Source organism: Rana temporaria, chromosome 8, assembly GCF_905171775.1.
Source record: "Rana temporaria chromosome 8, aRanTem1.1, whole genome shotgun sequence".
Classification (NCBI taxonomy): Eukaryota; Metazoa; Chordata; class Amphibia; order Anura; family Ranidae; genus Rana; species Rana temporaria.
The window spans coordinates 107341238-107357607 of record NC_053496.1 but is presented as its reverse complement, the minus strand read 5'-3'; the positions used below and the strand labels follow the sequence as shown (position 1 = coordinate 107357607).

General features: G+C 41.1%; 1 protein-coding gene across 1 annotated transcript in view; it reads left to right on the top strand.

Moving 5' to 3' along the window:
- The window catches only part of LOC120910431 (cadherin-23-like), a 299339-nt gene that overhangs the window by 20548 nt on the left and 262421 nt on the right, over positions 1 to 16370 (top strand). The window contains exons 2-3 of the mRNA XM_040322191.1: positions 3395 to 3442; positions 6384 to 6476. Of these exons, the coding sequence (XP_040178125.1) occupies positions 6393 to 6476 (84 nt within the window). The 5' untranslated portion in view covers positions 3395 to 3442; positions 6384 to 6392. The remainder of the gene's footprint in view (positions 1 to 3394; positions 3443 to 6383; positions 6477 to 16370) is intronic.

Genomic DNA, 16370 nt, shown 5'->3' with positions numbered 1-16370 from the left:
CCGGTGCTAACACTAGGAAAACTAGGCAGCCGCTAAGGCGCACTACTTCCTAGGGTGCAGCCATGGCCACGGGGACTCTGGAAACCCTAATGTAAGGGGAGACTTTGCTATTCTAATGTAAGGTGAAATCTGGGATGGGAACCCTGATGTAAGGGGGGGGGGGGGACACTGAGGACCCTGATTTAAAGGGGTTGTAAAGGTACATTTTTTATTTTCTAAATAGGTTACTTTAAGCAAGTGCATTGTTGGTTCACTTACCTTTTCCTTCGATTTCCCTTCTAATTTTTTTTTCTTTATCTGAATTTCTCACTTCCTGTTCCTCCGGAGTTTTTGACATTTTATTTTATTTAATTTTTGTTTTTTTCTTTGGAGTTTCTTTTTATATGCATATCTGTCTTTCCAACATCTTTTGTATGTATAGATAGTTATGTAATTTTATTGGGGGTTCGTCCAATGGGAGATGGTTCTTCTGGAGATACATTTTTATATATATCATATCTAGTTATTAGATTTTGGTTTATTAACCCCCCCCCCCCCATTTCTACTTCAGGTCATATTCGGGACCCGAATTAACAGTTCAGTATCAGATATGATGTTTTGTTTTTAGAGCCGTTTTAACATATATTTGTATATATATATATTTTGCAATTTTTTTTTTTTTTATGCATTTTATTTCCCTGGGTTTTTTAATAGGCGTATGGGCTTATTAATTTTCTGGTTCCAACATGGGGATTTTTTCTTCATCCCGGTATTGAATGCAAGGGGGCCTTCAGATTCTCCTCATTCATTTACATTGGAATATAATTCTATCTTCACTTCCTAAACATGTCACTTGGGGTGTGATGATTGGTTCAGCGGCGACTTGGGATGCGGCGTCCGTGTCACGCGGCGTGCACGTCAGTGTATGGGTCACGTGGCGCACGCGCAGCCGCACATGTCCAGGGGGTGGGTCCCTCACATCCGGCTGTTGGAACGCGGCCGTTGTTTGTGCTCCACGCCATGCGGAAGGTCACACACAGCTCACGTGATGAGCCATGTGACACTGCTATGGCACGCCGTGGTGCGTGATTGGTCACAGCGGCGATTGCATCCCACGTGATTAGTCACGTGTTACCGTTGTCGCGCATCGCAGTGCGCGATTGGTTGTTGGTCTGTGATATGCAGTTATGTGGCTTATATGCCTTTTTATTACTGCTGGATCCATCCATTATTATGGTTATTTTTTCAATATATTTAACACCTTTATTTATCTCCCCGTTTTTGTGTTTATACTAAGTGGGTTATTTTCATCAGGGATACATATATTTTTGGTCCATTTGGACTGCTAACCCGGAAGTTGTTTCTGATTGGACGAGCTCCCGGGTGTGTTCCTGTGTTTAGGGTCAGATTGTACATTTAAGAGAGAGCGGCATCAGTCATCAGGCATGCCCCAGACGAAGCAAGTTTTTGTCAAACGCGTCGGGTGACTCCACTGCTGCCACGCACATATTGATCGATATGTTCATTTCTTCCACTTACATGTAAGTGTTTCTAACCATTATTAAAAGCTCAGTGCCTCTGGTATTATGCTATGTGCTTCTTCTGTTTTACCCTTCCTTTATACATCGGCCTTATGGTTTGACTGTTTGGAAGCTACCATCTTCAAGCACTAGACATCTCTTTTTCGTTTGGGTGATTGGTCGTATGAAGATTTGTTCCTGTTTCATCACAGCCTTTATATACATTCAGCTATATTGACCCTCTGGGCGTAGGCTCATTAGGGTTCAATTTATTTGGTAAGCCTCTGCATTATTGGTGGCGGGTATTTTACCGGTGTGTATCACGTTGTCGAGTGTATCATTGCTGATCTGGAATCATTCATCCAGTCCTACACATCTATCGAGTTTTTTCACCATTTAAATTTTTGGACTTTATTTACTATATTTGTCCTTTTCCTCCTTTTCGTTCTACACATTCGTCATTGGACTTATTGATATAGATATTTCACATCACTATCCAGCGCTACTTATTGTATGTTTTGTTTGTTCTCTACCTTTGTTCACTCGTTTTTGTAGCTGCTCACCCATCAGATAGCGTGGATTTATTTTGTTTTATATGTTCCTCCGGAGTAAACTGTTCAGTAAGCTGTTTTAAATGACTTTCCACCACTCGGATGATGGTGGAAAGCTTACTGAGGAGAAATAGGAAGTGAGAAATTCAAAAAAAGAAAAAAAAACATTTAGAAGGGAAATCAAAGGAAAAGGTAAGTGAACCAACAATGCACTAGCTTAAAGGAACCAATTTAGAAAATAAAAAACAAACCTTTACAACCCCTTTAAGGACAGGGGACTTTTAGGATGTAAGGGGGGGTGCAACTTTGTGGACTCTAAGGGGTAAACTCTGATGTAAGGGGCTCAGCCCTAAATCTGTGTAAGGCCCCGTACACACGGTCCGTTTGGTCCTATGAGAATGAACCGAAGTTCATTTTCATCGGACCAAACCGACCGTGTGTATAAGCTATCGGTCTGGTTTCCTTCGGTCCAAAATTTTTAAACGTGCTTCAAAACTGAACCGATGGACCACTGCCCCATCGGACCAAACCGATGGTTAGTACAGAAAAGCATCGGTTCAAAACCCGCGCATGCTTAGAATCAAGTCGACGCATGCTTGGAAGCATTGAACTTCGTTTTATTCAGAACGTCGTGTGTTTGACGTCACCGCGTTCTCACCCGATCGGATTTTGGACTGATGGTGTGTACACATATCAGGCCGTACGGCCACTTCAGAGGTGAACCGATGAAAACGGTCCGACGTGCCAGTCTCATCGGTTTGGTCCGACCATGTGTACGGGGGCCTAAGGGGTCCCAAAATTTCTGATGGCTGGTCTGATCCCCACACACTATGCCGGCATTCCGCATGCCGCTGGAGGATTGAATGATGTTAGTTGGAGACCAAGCTGTCTCCTGCAAACTTCAGCCAATCCGTGAAGAAGAGGTATCCAGCCAATGAGGTACTGCGCAAGCCATCCTGCCCACAACATCCCAGCTCCCTAGTCAGTCTCCACACTGAGCTAATGTTGGCAAGGAGGTGAGAAAGCATCCCTGTAAAGGCAGCATCTGGAGCCTTTATTTTTTGGGGGAGGCAGGGGGTGCAAGAAGCTTGTCTTGCCTAGTCTAAAATAGTCTACCGCCGGCCCTGCATATATCAGTACAATAAAAGAACACACTTAAGACATGAAACGGTAATTGTTTTGGTTGTACATGATAAGCTCACAATACCATATTTTGAGTTCCCCATTTCTCCTCTCCTAAGAGTATTTTGTATGTAATTATGCTTTTAGCATAAAAACTAAAATTTCTGGTGTCGGAAGATAAACATTATTTCTAATCCTATTTTGTCTGTTTTTTCATTGCAGTCTAAATCAGAATTCACAGTTGAATTTTCCGTCAGTGATTCCGAGGGGGTATGTATGACTTTTTCATTTGATGACTTAAAAATGTATAATTGGTAAACCAGGACAGGATAAGGAAGATGAGATAGTAAAGGTGGAGGAAAGAATGATTTGTTCACACTGGTTTCTGCTGGAACATACTGGAGACAGATCACCAATTAAAAGAAAGGTTGTGCAGGAAATGTCCTTTCTTAGAACTTTCTTCAGCTGTCCTTTTACTTTAAATATATATGGTATTGGAATCTGGATAATGCCTGAAGAGGGGACAGGTTTGTTTCCTGTTTAACAAATCAAATTTCTTTAGCTGAAAATAGTGAGAATGAATCTAATGCTGCCAATGCACTAATTGGTTTATACCAGCAATGTAATCAATTCAAATCAATTAGTGATTAGCATATTTCTTTAAAATATTGATATGTCATTTTTAGGTAGGTTTTAGGCTATTTAAAAATAAATACAATAAAACCTTGGTTTGAGAGTCACTTGATTTTAAGAGCAAAAATGTTTAATACATTTTGACTTAATATACAAGAGATGTCTTGATATAAGTAGAGTCATGTCACAACGAAGTATAAAATAGAAGAGAGGCGCCTCTAAGTGTAGCAATATGGTTACATTTAATGAAGGTACAACATTTAGAAACTCACATGGTTGATGATTAAAACAGGCACATCTAAGTATGCAGGGATCCGGGGTAAAGATGTCCACAAAAACCTTCCTCCGCACGACCATTGATGTCATCCCTTCCACGAGCGGTTCAAGCCTCGCTTTCAGATCGCTCTACTGCAGGGTAGTCTTCCCAGTCACAATTGCAGACTGACAGTGGTAAGAGCTGGCCGTGTGGAGGATGGTCTATGTGGACAGCTTTACCACGGGTGCCTGCATACATGCCTGCCTCTTTTAAGCATCAACCATGTGAGTTGCTAAATGTAGTATATTTATTAAATGTAACCATATTTATAATTTTTTAAATGATAAGCCTCAGGACAGTCCGGGAGGCTGCCTGTCCTGAGGCTGCTTTGAGCTGTAGCTGACTGCAGCGCTCCCTCTCTCTCCTGCATGTATGACACCGGGCATCTCTCGCTGTGTGTGAGAGCTGGGTCTGTGTTCGGCTGTGCTGCCTTGGCTAGACCTGCTTGTGTGATAGTAGATGGAGATGGAACACTGATTGAATCAGTGTTTTGTCTATCACACAAGCCCGTCAAGGGGGGGGGACCTTGCTGGAGCACACTGCCCTGCCGAACACAGACCTACAGCTCCTGTTTGTTCCATGACACACGTCGGGAGAGGAGATGCATGCTGTGTGTGATCGAGGCAATGCTATGATGAGTGCCATGCACAGTGGGGCTTCATTCATATACAAAAGTGGGGCTGCATTAATATACAAAGTGGGGCTGCATTCATATACAAAGTGGGGCTGCATTCATAGACAAAAGTGGGACTGCATTCATAGACAAAAGTGGGACTGCATTCATAGACAAACGTGGGACTGCATTCATAGACAAAAACGTGGGACTGCATTCATAGACAAAAACGTGGGACTGCATTCATAGACAAACGTGGGACTGCATTCATAGACAAAAGTGGGGCTGCATTCATATACAAAAGTGGGGCTGCATTTATATACAGTGGGGCTGCATTTATATACAAAAGTGGGGCTGCATTTATATACAAAAGTGGGGCTGCATTTATATACAAAAGTGGGACTGCATTCATATACAAAAGTGGGACTGAATTTATATACAAAAGTGGGACTGAATTTATATACAAAAGTGGGACTGAATTTATATACAAAAGTGGTGCTGAATTTATATACAAAGTGGTGCTGAATTTATATACAAAGTGGTGCTGCATTTATATACAAAAGTGGGACTGCATTTATATACAAAAGTGGGACTGCATTTATATACAAAAGTGGGACTGCATTTATATACAAAAGTGGGACTGCATTTATATACAAAAGTGGGACTGCATTTATATACAAAAGTGGGACTGCATTTATATACAAAAGTGGGACTGCATTTATATACAAAAGTGGGACTGCGTTTATATACAAAAGTGGGGCTGCATTCATATACAAAAGTGGGGCTGTATTTATATACAAAAACGGGGCTGCATTTATATACAAAAGTGGGGCTGCATTTATATACAAAAGTGGGACTGCATTAATATACAAAAGTGGGGCTGCGTTCATATATACAGTGGGGTTGCATTCATATGTACAGTGAGGCTGCAATGATGGGCACTGATGAGGCTGCATTGATCTCTTGTACCATGTCTCCAGTCTCTGACCATCCCTTGTACCATGACCATCCCTTGTACCACGTCTGCAGTCTCTGACCATCCCTTGTACCATGTCTGCAGTCGCTGACCATCTCTTGTACCATGTCTGCAGTCTCTGACCATCTCTTGTATCATGTCTGCAGTCTCTGACCATCCCTTGTACCATGTCTGCAGTCTCTGACCATCTCCTGTATCATGTCTGCATTCTCTGACCATCTCTTGTAGCACGTCTGCAGTCTCTGACCATCTCTTGCACTACCATGTATGCAGTCACTGACAATCGTCTACAAACTATGGGATAGATTTATGGCATTTATATTTAAATATTTTTTACTAGTAATGGCCGTGATCATTGATTTTTTTTAGCGGTACTGCAACATTGCAGCGGACACACCGGACACCTAATTGAGTTCTGTAAGCAACACCTTATTTTCTGGCAGTGCCCCTCCCGAGACTAGACTCTGGATCCGCCCTTGCCTAGGCTAAAGGGAGGTGAGGGGGTGATACAAACTTTGGGACATTTTTTACCATGATGCAGGGAATGCATTAAGGTACAAAATATCCAGTCTTTAGAACCACTTGAATTTAAGTACTAAAATGTTGTATTATGGTACCAGATAAACAGCATATGGCAGATTGTGGTTGAACAACTTGTCTTGTTAATCCTCAGGTCACAAAAATGAAAGCGAACATACAAGTTGGTGATGTCAATGACAATGCCCCCACCTTCCATGGACAGCCATACACAGTGCGCATTGCTGAGGTATGTGTTTCATTTTTCTGTTCCTAAAAAATAACAGTTTATGCTCCAGCCAGGTATCATATTCTATATTTATTATTTAATAGTAATTTAAAAAATGTTAAGTATAGTTTCGACCCTGAACAAAGTGCTATTATGTAACCAAAATACACAGATGTTTAAGCTGTGTTGACCATGTATTTGGTGCGTGTTCCATGCATTCAGATTAAATTAGTTGGAGGAATAAAAACAAAGCATGAATTGATCTCAAGCTGTCCTTAAAAAACAAAGGAGGTATACAGGCTACCATTGTTTACCTGCCCTTTTGAAAAAACTAGAAACATGTTAGTCATGCTAATCTAATTAATTCAATACATTCTGACTTATTGACCTGTAAAGATAAGCATAGCTGTGTTTGAATCCTGGTCCAAACCCACCTGCGCTATCCCACTGTCATGTGCACTGTGCCAATCATAAGTGGCCAAGGCATTCCCTGTCCTGCAGCTGCATGTATTCAATAGGCATGTATACACGCAATTTCAGGGTTGCGAATGCCCCGACTGGGAATTGCAGTTTATTAATTTATTTTCTTTTATAAAAAAGAAAAAGAGAATGCCCGACTGCTTTTGATTGGTCAAGGACAGTGACCGCTTCCTGGCAGGATCATTGAGGGTGAGTTTGGACTAGGATCCGAACATGCCTGAGCACATCCCTACTGACCTGGAACAACAAAGCAAGTTAAAAGCTTTGACTTCACTCTTTCAATATATGGGTACTTTTTTTTTTTGGGGGGGGTGGGTCAGTGTCTCAGAAAACTAAAGAAAGAAAATCAAAAGTTCAGGCAGTCAGTATTTTTGGTAGATGGTCAGCACTGGCAGCTTCCATAGTATTCTCAATACAAGTTTCCTTGAAATGATCTTGCATCCTTGTCTACAAGACCTTCATGTTGTTTTATAGCAAGGATGTAGGAAAAAAATCAGTAAGCTCTGGCCCCTCTATTGCTTAAAGCAAAGGTGTCAAACTCCATTTCATTGTGGGACACATCAGCATTATGATTGCCAGTTGTATGTGTAAGATTAGATGTCCAGCGCATACTCTCCCCTTACATTAGATGTCAAGAGCCACCCCACCATCAGACGATGAGTCCCCCACTCTCACTTACATCACAGTGTACCGCCCTTACCTTATGCTGCTGGGAAGAAGCTAAATGCATTGCTTGAAAGCAGAAAGTAAGGTTCTGGAGGAGAACCAGAGGAGGGCTGGAGCTCTCCGGCAGCTGCAGAAGAGGTGCAAGGGCCACATGAAATGGTCCGGAGGGCCAGATTCGGCCCACGGGCCTTGTGTTTGACACCTGTGGCTTAAAGGGTGTCTTTTAAAGCGGAATTGGGCCATGAAAAAGTATAGAATATTTCCATAAATTTTGCTCTTGTTTCCTCCTCCCCCACAGCTTTATATTTCCCATTCCACAATCCAGGGTCATGCTACAACACCCTCACCCGCACTTGCAAGTATCACCAACATAGCATTAGGTATTTGCTGTCTAAATGCCAAGGATGGACTATGGCGATAGAGAAATACAATCTTGGTATTTACAACAAGAGCCTTATGACACTTCTACTTGTATTGTGCATCTTTACATAATGCATTTTTAAGTTCCGCCGTCTATTCCACAAAACCCACAAGTCTTTCCCATCACAAATCATGTTACACAGGCAATAAGCAGACATGATAGGTCTCTTCTCAGGAGCTTTACCTATTGTAAACAAGCTTGCCTAACGATTTTCTAAACGACTTTATTTAGGAACCCTAAAATCAAGTTCACCTTAAAACATTCTCTACCTGTTGGCTGAATATCCCTTTTTACCTACATAGTGTGACCAAAATAATACAGCCAGCACTAGAGGGAGTCTGGAGCAGAGTTTTAATGTATCTTCTTATTTGTCCATTCCAACAAGGACAAAGCATTTGCGGTGTTCGTCAACTAAAGCCCTGTGCACACGATCGGTCCATCTGATGAAAACGTTCTGATGGACCGTTTTCATCGGTAAACCGATGAAGCTGACTGATGGTCCGTCGTGCCTACACACCATTGGTTAAAAAAACGATCTTGTCAGAACGCGGTGACGTAAAACACAACGACGTGCTGAAAAAAAACGTAGTTCAATGCTTCCAAGCATGCGTCGATTTGATTCTGAGCATGCGTGGATTTTAAACCGATGGACATGCCTACAAACGATCGTTTTTTTCTATCGGTTAGGTATCCATCGGTTAAATTTAAAACCAGATTGCTTTTTTTTAACCTATGGATAAATAACCGATGGGGCCCACACACGATCGGTTTGGTCCGATGAAAACCCTGAAGAATTTTCTGGTTTCTGTCTGACTGCTAATGCCTTGGATTGTTTTTCTGAATTGTTTGGACTGCATTTGTGCTAAGCTTGACTGTGCTTATTCTGATCATCACTCTGTAACCTCTGCTGTTTTCAGTCATTTCTCTATTTAGCTGTCTGGAACTAGACTTTATTTTTTAGGATGAGTCCCATCAGCTAGCTAACTCTGCTACTATCCGCTGTTTGTTCTGACCATCTGTCCATGGACTTGCACCGCTCTAACATCTGTCCTGCCTTTTAGTCAGCTGTCGACCTTGGTGACACAGTGGGTTTGCTGAACTCTGTGACATCTGCTTTAAGATATTTCCAACAACCATTTAACTCCTCATTTATGGGGTCCATGTGTGATGTATGTAACCATGGCAGTCATCCAGTTATGATTAAAAAATTAACACAGGAAAACAAAAAAATGTAAAATAAGCGAAGGGGACAAATTTTAAGTCGCACAAAAGTATTATAGGTAAAAATGCTGCTAAGGGGAACTTAAACTACATTGTTCTCAGACATTGGAAAGTTGCTGGAGATCTGATTTAGTTGTCTTCTATATGTACAGATTGGCAAAGTATTAAGATCCTTTATTTCAAGTTTAGTAAAGCAGTGTTTAGACATGTTTACCTTTTTTGTTTTTGTACCATATCTCTCATTGGACCTAAACCAACGAGGTTGCTGTTTAGCTAAATCGGTGGCTGCTCAAATATACTAGTTCCTCCAAAGGGGAAGGGAAGTGTGGAAACTGGTCTTAAATCGATTTTGAGGTCCTTAGGCTGATACAAATTTAAATTAAATGAAGCAATTGGTTGATATGATTTTTTTTTTTTTATTCCGTTTCTTAGTTTATGCCCAAAAAAATTGCATACAACAAGCTAAAGCTTTAACATCAGTTAAACACACTGGACAACAAAGATGTTGCTTCCTGAACACTTTTGGGTGTATCTTTTATAGATTTTTTGACTGCAAAAATAACCTTTAATTCTATCACATACCGTTTTATAGAGATAATCAGTTTTTTCCCATTTTTTTCATATACCGTATTTATCTTGCCATAACACGCCCCAGCGTATAGCGCGCACCCCCGAACTTGAAGGAAAATTCCTGGAAAAAAAAAAATACTTAGCTTGGATGCCCCTCGTCGGTGTCTTGCCCGTCGTCCATCGCGTCCGGTCCGGTGTCCTTCTGCGGCCATCGTGGTGTCCTCCCCGCTCGATTCCCGCGCTGTGTTTGAACCACTGCGCCGACATATACCGAGCACAGTACACTCGGGTATAGTCGGGCAGACTCTGCTCCTCTCGCATAAAGGACGCACAGGACGAGCCTGCCCGACTATACCCGAGTGTACTGCGCTCGGTATATGCCGGTGCAGTGGTTCAAACACAGCGTGGGAAGCGTATATCGCGCACCCAAGATTTTGCCCTGATTTTCAGGGCAAAAAAGTGCGCGGTATACGCCGATAAATACGATATATATAATACATACGTGTATGTATGTATGTATATATGTGTGTGTGTATATATATATATATATATATATATATATATATATATATATATATATATATATATATATATATATATATATATATATATATATATATATATAATTTTTTTTTTTTTTTTTGTAAGGTTACTTTTTGCTTATGTTATAAGATGGTTTGTGTAGCTCATGCATGCCCAGACTTGAAGTCAGGGCACATTGCATAATAGGTGAAACTGGCATTTTTTGGGCAAGCCTAGGCATGCTTAGGCTGAATAGATACTGTCTGGACAGCTTGCATGCACAGATGCTGCTCATTTTGTTGATATCTGTTGATATCTGTTTCTATGTATTTTGATGCAATTGTTTCAAGGCATAGCATTATCTATGTACATGTAATTTACATAACAAGTAAGCAAGTTATAGACTTGCTATAGGACGATTGTTGACTGGCTACATTTGTGGTAAGTACACGTTTAAATGGGTTGTAAAGGAAATTTTTTTTTTCATAATAAGCATCCTTTACCTGCAGACATTCCTCTTTTCACTTCCTCATTGTTCGTTTTTGCTCAGAAGTTGCTCTATTTCTTCTCTGTTCTGTTCACTTCCTGCTTGTCTGATTTTACTGACCACCGTGACGGGAGGGTTTACTGCGGTGGTCAGTAACATGCTCGCCCCCTCCTGGGAACTACATCTGTGCGGCAGGACGCTCTCTATGTGTTAGAGACTTCAAGGAGGTGTGAATGACTGGGCGTGCCGCAATGCATACTGGGAAATGTAGTTCTTACATGAACAAACGATGCAAACCAGGAAGTGAATGAGAGAACAGAAACTAGAATGCCGGAGGTGATATAGATGAAGGAATTTAATAGGTATTTACTTGTTTTTTAACAGAATCATTACACTATTCTGTCTGTCTACCTTGCAGACATTAATTTTAGGCAACACATTTTTTTCCTTTAGTGACCCTTTAAGGTGCACCATGACTAACTATTGTAAGGCCTCATGCACACCGGACATTTTTACAGCTGCTGTTTTTGGATTCAGATGATTTTTTTGGCTGTCAATAAATTCCCCAGTATGTTTTATCATATGTGTCCATGCACAAATAGGCTGTTATCAGAAGTTTTTGGCAGGGGCATTTTCTAGCTGGGAAAAAAAAACAAAAAACAGAACTAGTGGATTATTTAAATAGAGTTTTTTTAGCTGGAAAAATGCTCTAACTCTGAAATACAGTTGAAAGCAGCTTAAAAACACAGAGAATCGCAGATATTCTGTGTTTAGCAGCGTTTTTTGAGCCATAAGCTTTAATGGGAGTATATATATTAAATATAGTGACAATAATAAGTGATAACAAAATTAAGTTAGATCCGTGTATTATAATAATTAAGGCAGCCAACACACCAGTGGATAATGCAAAGAGTTAAAAAGAGCGCTGCATTTTTTTCTTTTTAATGGGAGTATAGTTTTGCTAAAAAAAAAAAGGCTGAAAAACACTACTACAAAAATGCTGAAAAACTAATGAAGATCAAGACAAGACCAGGCTCCTCACATTTGTTGTGCAATATGTACTGTTGATCCTAAAGCTTGGCTCAGGGGAACTCAAAAGCCAATGCTTTTTGCTGTTTCGATGATATGGTGAAAACAGAATGCTCATATGACAGACTGTTACTTCTGTCTGACTAAAGTCACTGATTTCTCTGCTAAAAAAGGAGAAACCGATTGAATACCACAATCTGCATTCAGCTATGAGACCAGTGGCACATGATGACAATCTGTCGGTACTGAGGCCACCAGAGAATTGGAGCTTACAGGAAACAGACTAAGATAATGCAATGCACCAGCCAGACATGGGCAGTGCCAGCGATCGGGATTTTGAATTGTGTATGTCTGGTAAGCCTCATCTCATAACAACATCAGAATTAAAGGACCTGGTTGGGGACTTGGGTTTGTCAAAAGCAGAACTACTGAGTTCAAGACCGCAAGTATGGTGTTTGCTACCACAGGTATGAAACTTTCTTAGCTGGATTCACGTAGATGGGCGTAACGTTAGGCAGGCGTAGCGTATCGCATATACGCTACGCCGCTGTAAGTTAGAGAGGCAAGTGCTGTATTCACAAAGCACTGGCGTCCTAAGTTGTGGCGTATCGTAAATGGGCCGGCGTAAGCGCGCCTAATTCAAATGAGGAAGAGGTGGGCGTGTTGTATTAAAATGAACCGTAACCCCATGCAAATGAGGGGCCGAACGAACGGCGCATGCGCCGTCCGTGGACATATCCCAGTGCGCATGCTCCAAATTACGCCACAAAGACTTATTGGTTTCGACGTGAATGTAAATTACGCCCCATTCACGGACGACTTACGCAAACGACGTAAAAAAAATTAAATTCAACGCGGGTCCGACGTCCATACTTAACATTGGCTGGGCCAGCTTTTTGGTGGACTAACTTTACGCCTGAAAACGCCTTACGTAAATGGCGTATCTTTACTGCGACGTGCAAGCGTACGTTTGTGAATAGGCGTATCTCGCTGATTTACGCATTCTAGGCGTAAATCAGCGTTCACGCCCCTAGCGGCCGGCCTAAATAGAAAGCAGGCCGTCGTATCTTAGCTAGATTTAAGTGCATCTCAATTTGAGAATACACTTAAATATTAGATTCAGAGTTACGATGGCTTAACTCTTTCTGAATCTGGCTATCTGTCTTTCGAAGCCACCAAGATGATTTAATATATTTCTTTGCAAGTTGACAACCTGATTTTCTATACTGACATTAATGGTTTGTTATCAGCTTTGGATTGTGAGCATGACCCACTAGAATGACATCTCTTTATTAATTAGTCAGTGTTAAGCCTCAATTCTGTCATGTTACACAATGGCAATCTACACCCTTCAATACCTACTGGATATGTTTCACATGGAACTGTTGTTGAAGCACATCGGGTACACCAAGTAAAACTGCATTTTCTGTGAAGATCTGAAAGTGGTGGCTCTGCTGCTTGGATATATACCAAATACTGTTGTTACAAATGCAAATTGGACAGTTATTCAAGGGATTCATCTTAACATTAAAAAAAGAAACGGGCACTTTGAAAGAATTTGGTTCGAGGACAGAAAAACATGGCACACAAACTACTTTTTGACCTGACAAAGATATCTTTGCCTCTGCTTCACATAAAACTTGGACTGATCCAAATTTTTATGAAATTGATGAAGAGGTAAGGTGAACGTTTTTCGAGACAGATGTTTCCAAGAAAACTGATGCTGAAGTAAAGGAAGGCATTTGGTGGTCCACAAATTGGATACGTCACCAGTGACAAGGAATTTTGAATATCAGTTAGTGAGGCCAGCGAAAGCATTTAAGGATGTTGAGAATGTTCTAGCCAATTACAGTGCATCAAACTACATTTAGCTGGTTGATAAACTCCTTAAAGCATAAAGGACCATGAAATGCAATATATCATTGAAGATTTATTTTTACATTTACTTAGATTTCTTTCTTAAAAAATCTAGGTGCAGTCAGTGGCAAACATGGTGAGAGAAAAATGCCACGATAGAAAAATTGTATTATGGCAAGTGGGTTGGCGGTTGTTGGACACTGCAGTGAAATGCCCCAGACGATTGAGTACAAATGAAAATTAGCAGCAAAACACCTTTAACCCGGTTTAACTCACCCAGCATGTCACAAATACACTTTGCACTACAAGTGCACTTGGAAGTGCAGTCGCTGTAGATCCGAGGGGGACATGCGAGGAAAATAAAAGTATTTTTGCTTGTACATGATTGGATTATAAAATCAGCAGAGCTTCCCCTCATTTCGTATACATGTTAAAGATTAAATGCAAATGTCATATTTCTCAAGATTCCTATATTAAACAGTGATTCTGAATTTATATTAGTGTTCAGTTTGAAGGGGTCTATCATAATCACTAAAGGTTTTTCAGGAAGCAAAACTTTGGAAAAATCTTTGATATATGCAACGTTTCTGAATTTATATTATTGGTAGTATTTTCAATATGTGCGGAACATTTATTTAAATTTTTTATTTAGTTAGGTGACTGTGACCCTCTGTAGAACAATATGCATCCATTTAACCAGTTAAGACCCAGACCAGTATGCAGGTTAAGGACCTTGCCCCTTTTTGCGATTTGGCACTGCATCGCTTTAACTGACAATTGCGCGGTCGTGCGACGTGGCTCCCAAACAAAATTGGCGTCCTTTTTTTCCCACAAATACAGCTTTCTTTTGGTGGTATTTGATCACTTCTGCAGTTTAATTTTTTTGCGCTATAAACAAAAATAGAGCGACAGTTTTGAAAAAAATGTAATATTTTTTACTTTTTGCTATAATAAATATCCCCAAAAAATATATAAAAATAAAAAAATTTCCTCAGTTTAGGCTGATACATATTCTTCTACTTATTTTTGGTAAAAAATTGCAATAAGCGTTTGGTTTGTGTAAAAGTTATAGCATTTACAAAATAGGGGATAGTTTTATGGCATTTTTATTAATATTTTTTTTTTTTTTTTTACTATCGGTAGCGTTTTTTTTTTTTTCATGACTGCGACATTATGGCTGACACTTTTGACACATTTTTGGGACCGTTGTCATTTGCACAGTGAAAAGTGCTATAAAAATGCACTGATTACTGTGAAAATGACAATAGCAGTGAAGGGGTTAACCATTAGGGGGCACTAAGGGGTTAAGTGTGCCCTAAGGAAGTGATCCTTACTGTAGGGGGGTGTGGCTGTAGGTGTGACGTCACTGATCGTCGTTCCCTATAACAGGGAACGGACGATCAGTGACCCTGCCACAGAGAAGAACAGGAAACCTGTGTTTACACACACCTCTCCCTGTTCTTCAGCTCCTGTGACCCAATCGCGGGACACCGGCGGCGATCGGTGTCCCGCCGCGTAACTTCTAGGTTGCTCTGGCGTATCTTTGTTTTGTATCCACAAAACAAGATACGCCTGAAGCTGGGCTAGATCCAACTTGCGTACGTCTTAGTACGCCGTCGGATCTAAGGTGCATATTTACGCTGGCCACTAGGTGGCGTTTCCGTCGAGTATGCAAATTGGCTAGATACGCCAATCCGCAAACGTACGTCCACCCGGCGAATTTTTTTACATTGTTTCCGTAAGGCTTTTTTCGGCGTATAGTTACCCCTGCTCTATGAGGCGTACGCAATGTTAAGTATGGACGTCGGGCCAGCGTCTAAAGCATTGGCTTGTTGCGAGTTAATTTTGAGCATGTGCACTGGGATACCCCCACGGATGGCGCATGCGCCATTCAAAAAAAACGTCAATTACATGGGGTCAATAGGAATTACCATAAAACACGCCCCCAACTCATCCATTTGAATTACGTGCCCTTACGCTACGCTGCCGTAACTTACGGCGCAAATCCTTTGAGGATACTGAAAATACGCTGTAAGTTACGGCGGCGTAGTGTATCTGTATACGCCGGACGTATAGATGCGCCAAGGTACGTGGATCTGGCCCATAGTGTTTTGCTTTTAGGCCAAAAGGGGTACATTTTGGTCTCATCTGACCAGATTACTTTTCTCCACATGTTTGCTGTGTTCCCCACATGGCTTCTAGCAAACTGCAAACAGGACTTCTTATGACTTTCTTTCAACAATGGCTTTCTTCTTGCCACTCTTCCATAAAGGCCAGATTTGTGGAGTACACGACTAATAGTTTTCCTGTGGACAGATTCTCCCACCTGAGTTATGGATCTCTGCAGTTCTTCCAGAGTTACCATGGGCCTCTTGGCTGCTTCTCGGATTAATGCTCTCCTTGCTCGTCCCATCAGTTTAGGTGGACGACCATGTCTTGGTAGGTTTGCAGTTGTGCCATACTCTTTCTATTTTCAGATGATGAATTGAACAGTGCTCCGTGAGAGGTTCAAAGCTTGGGAATTTTTTTATAACCTAACCCTGCTTTAAACTTCTCCAGACTTAATCCCTGACCTGTCTGGTGTGCTCCTTTGCCTTCATGATGCTGTTTATTCACTAAGGTTTTCTAACAAACCTCTGAGGGTGTCACAGAACAGCTGTAC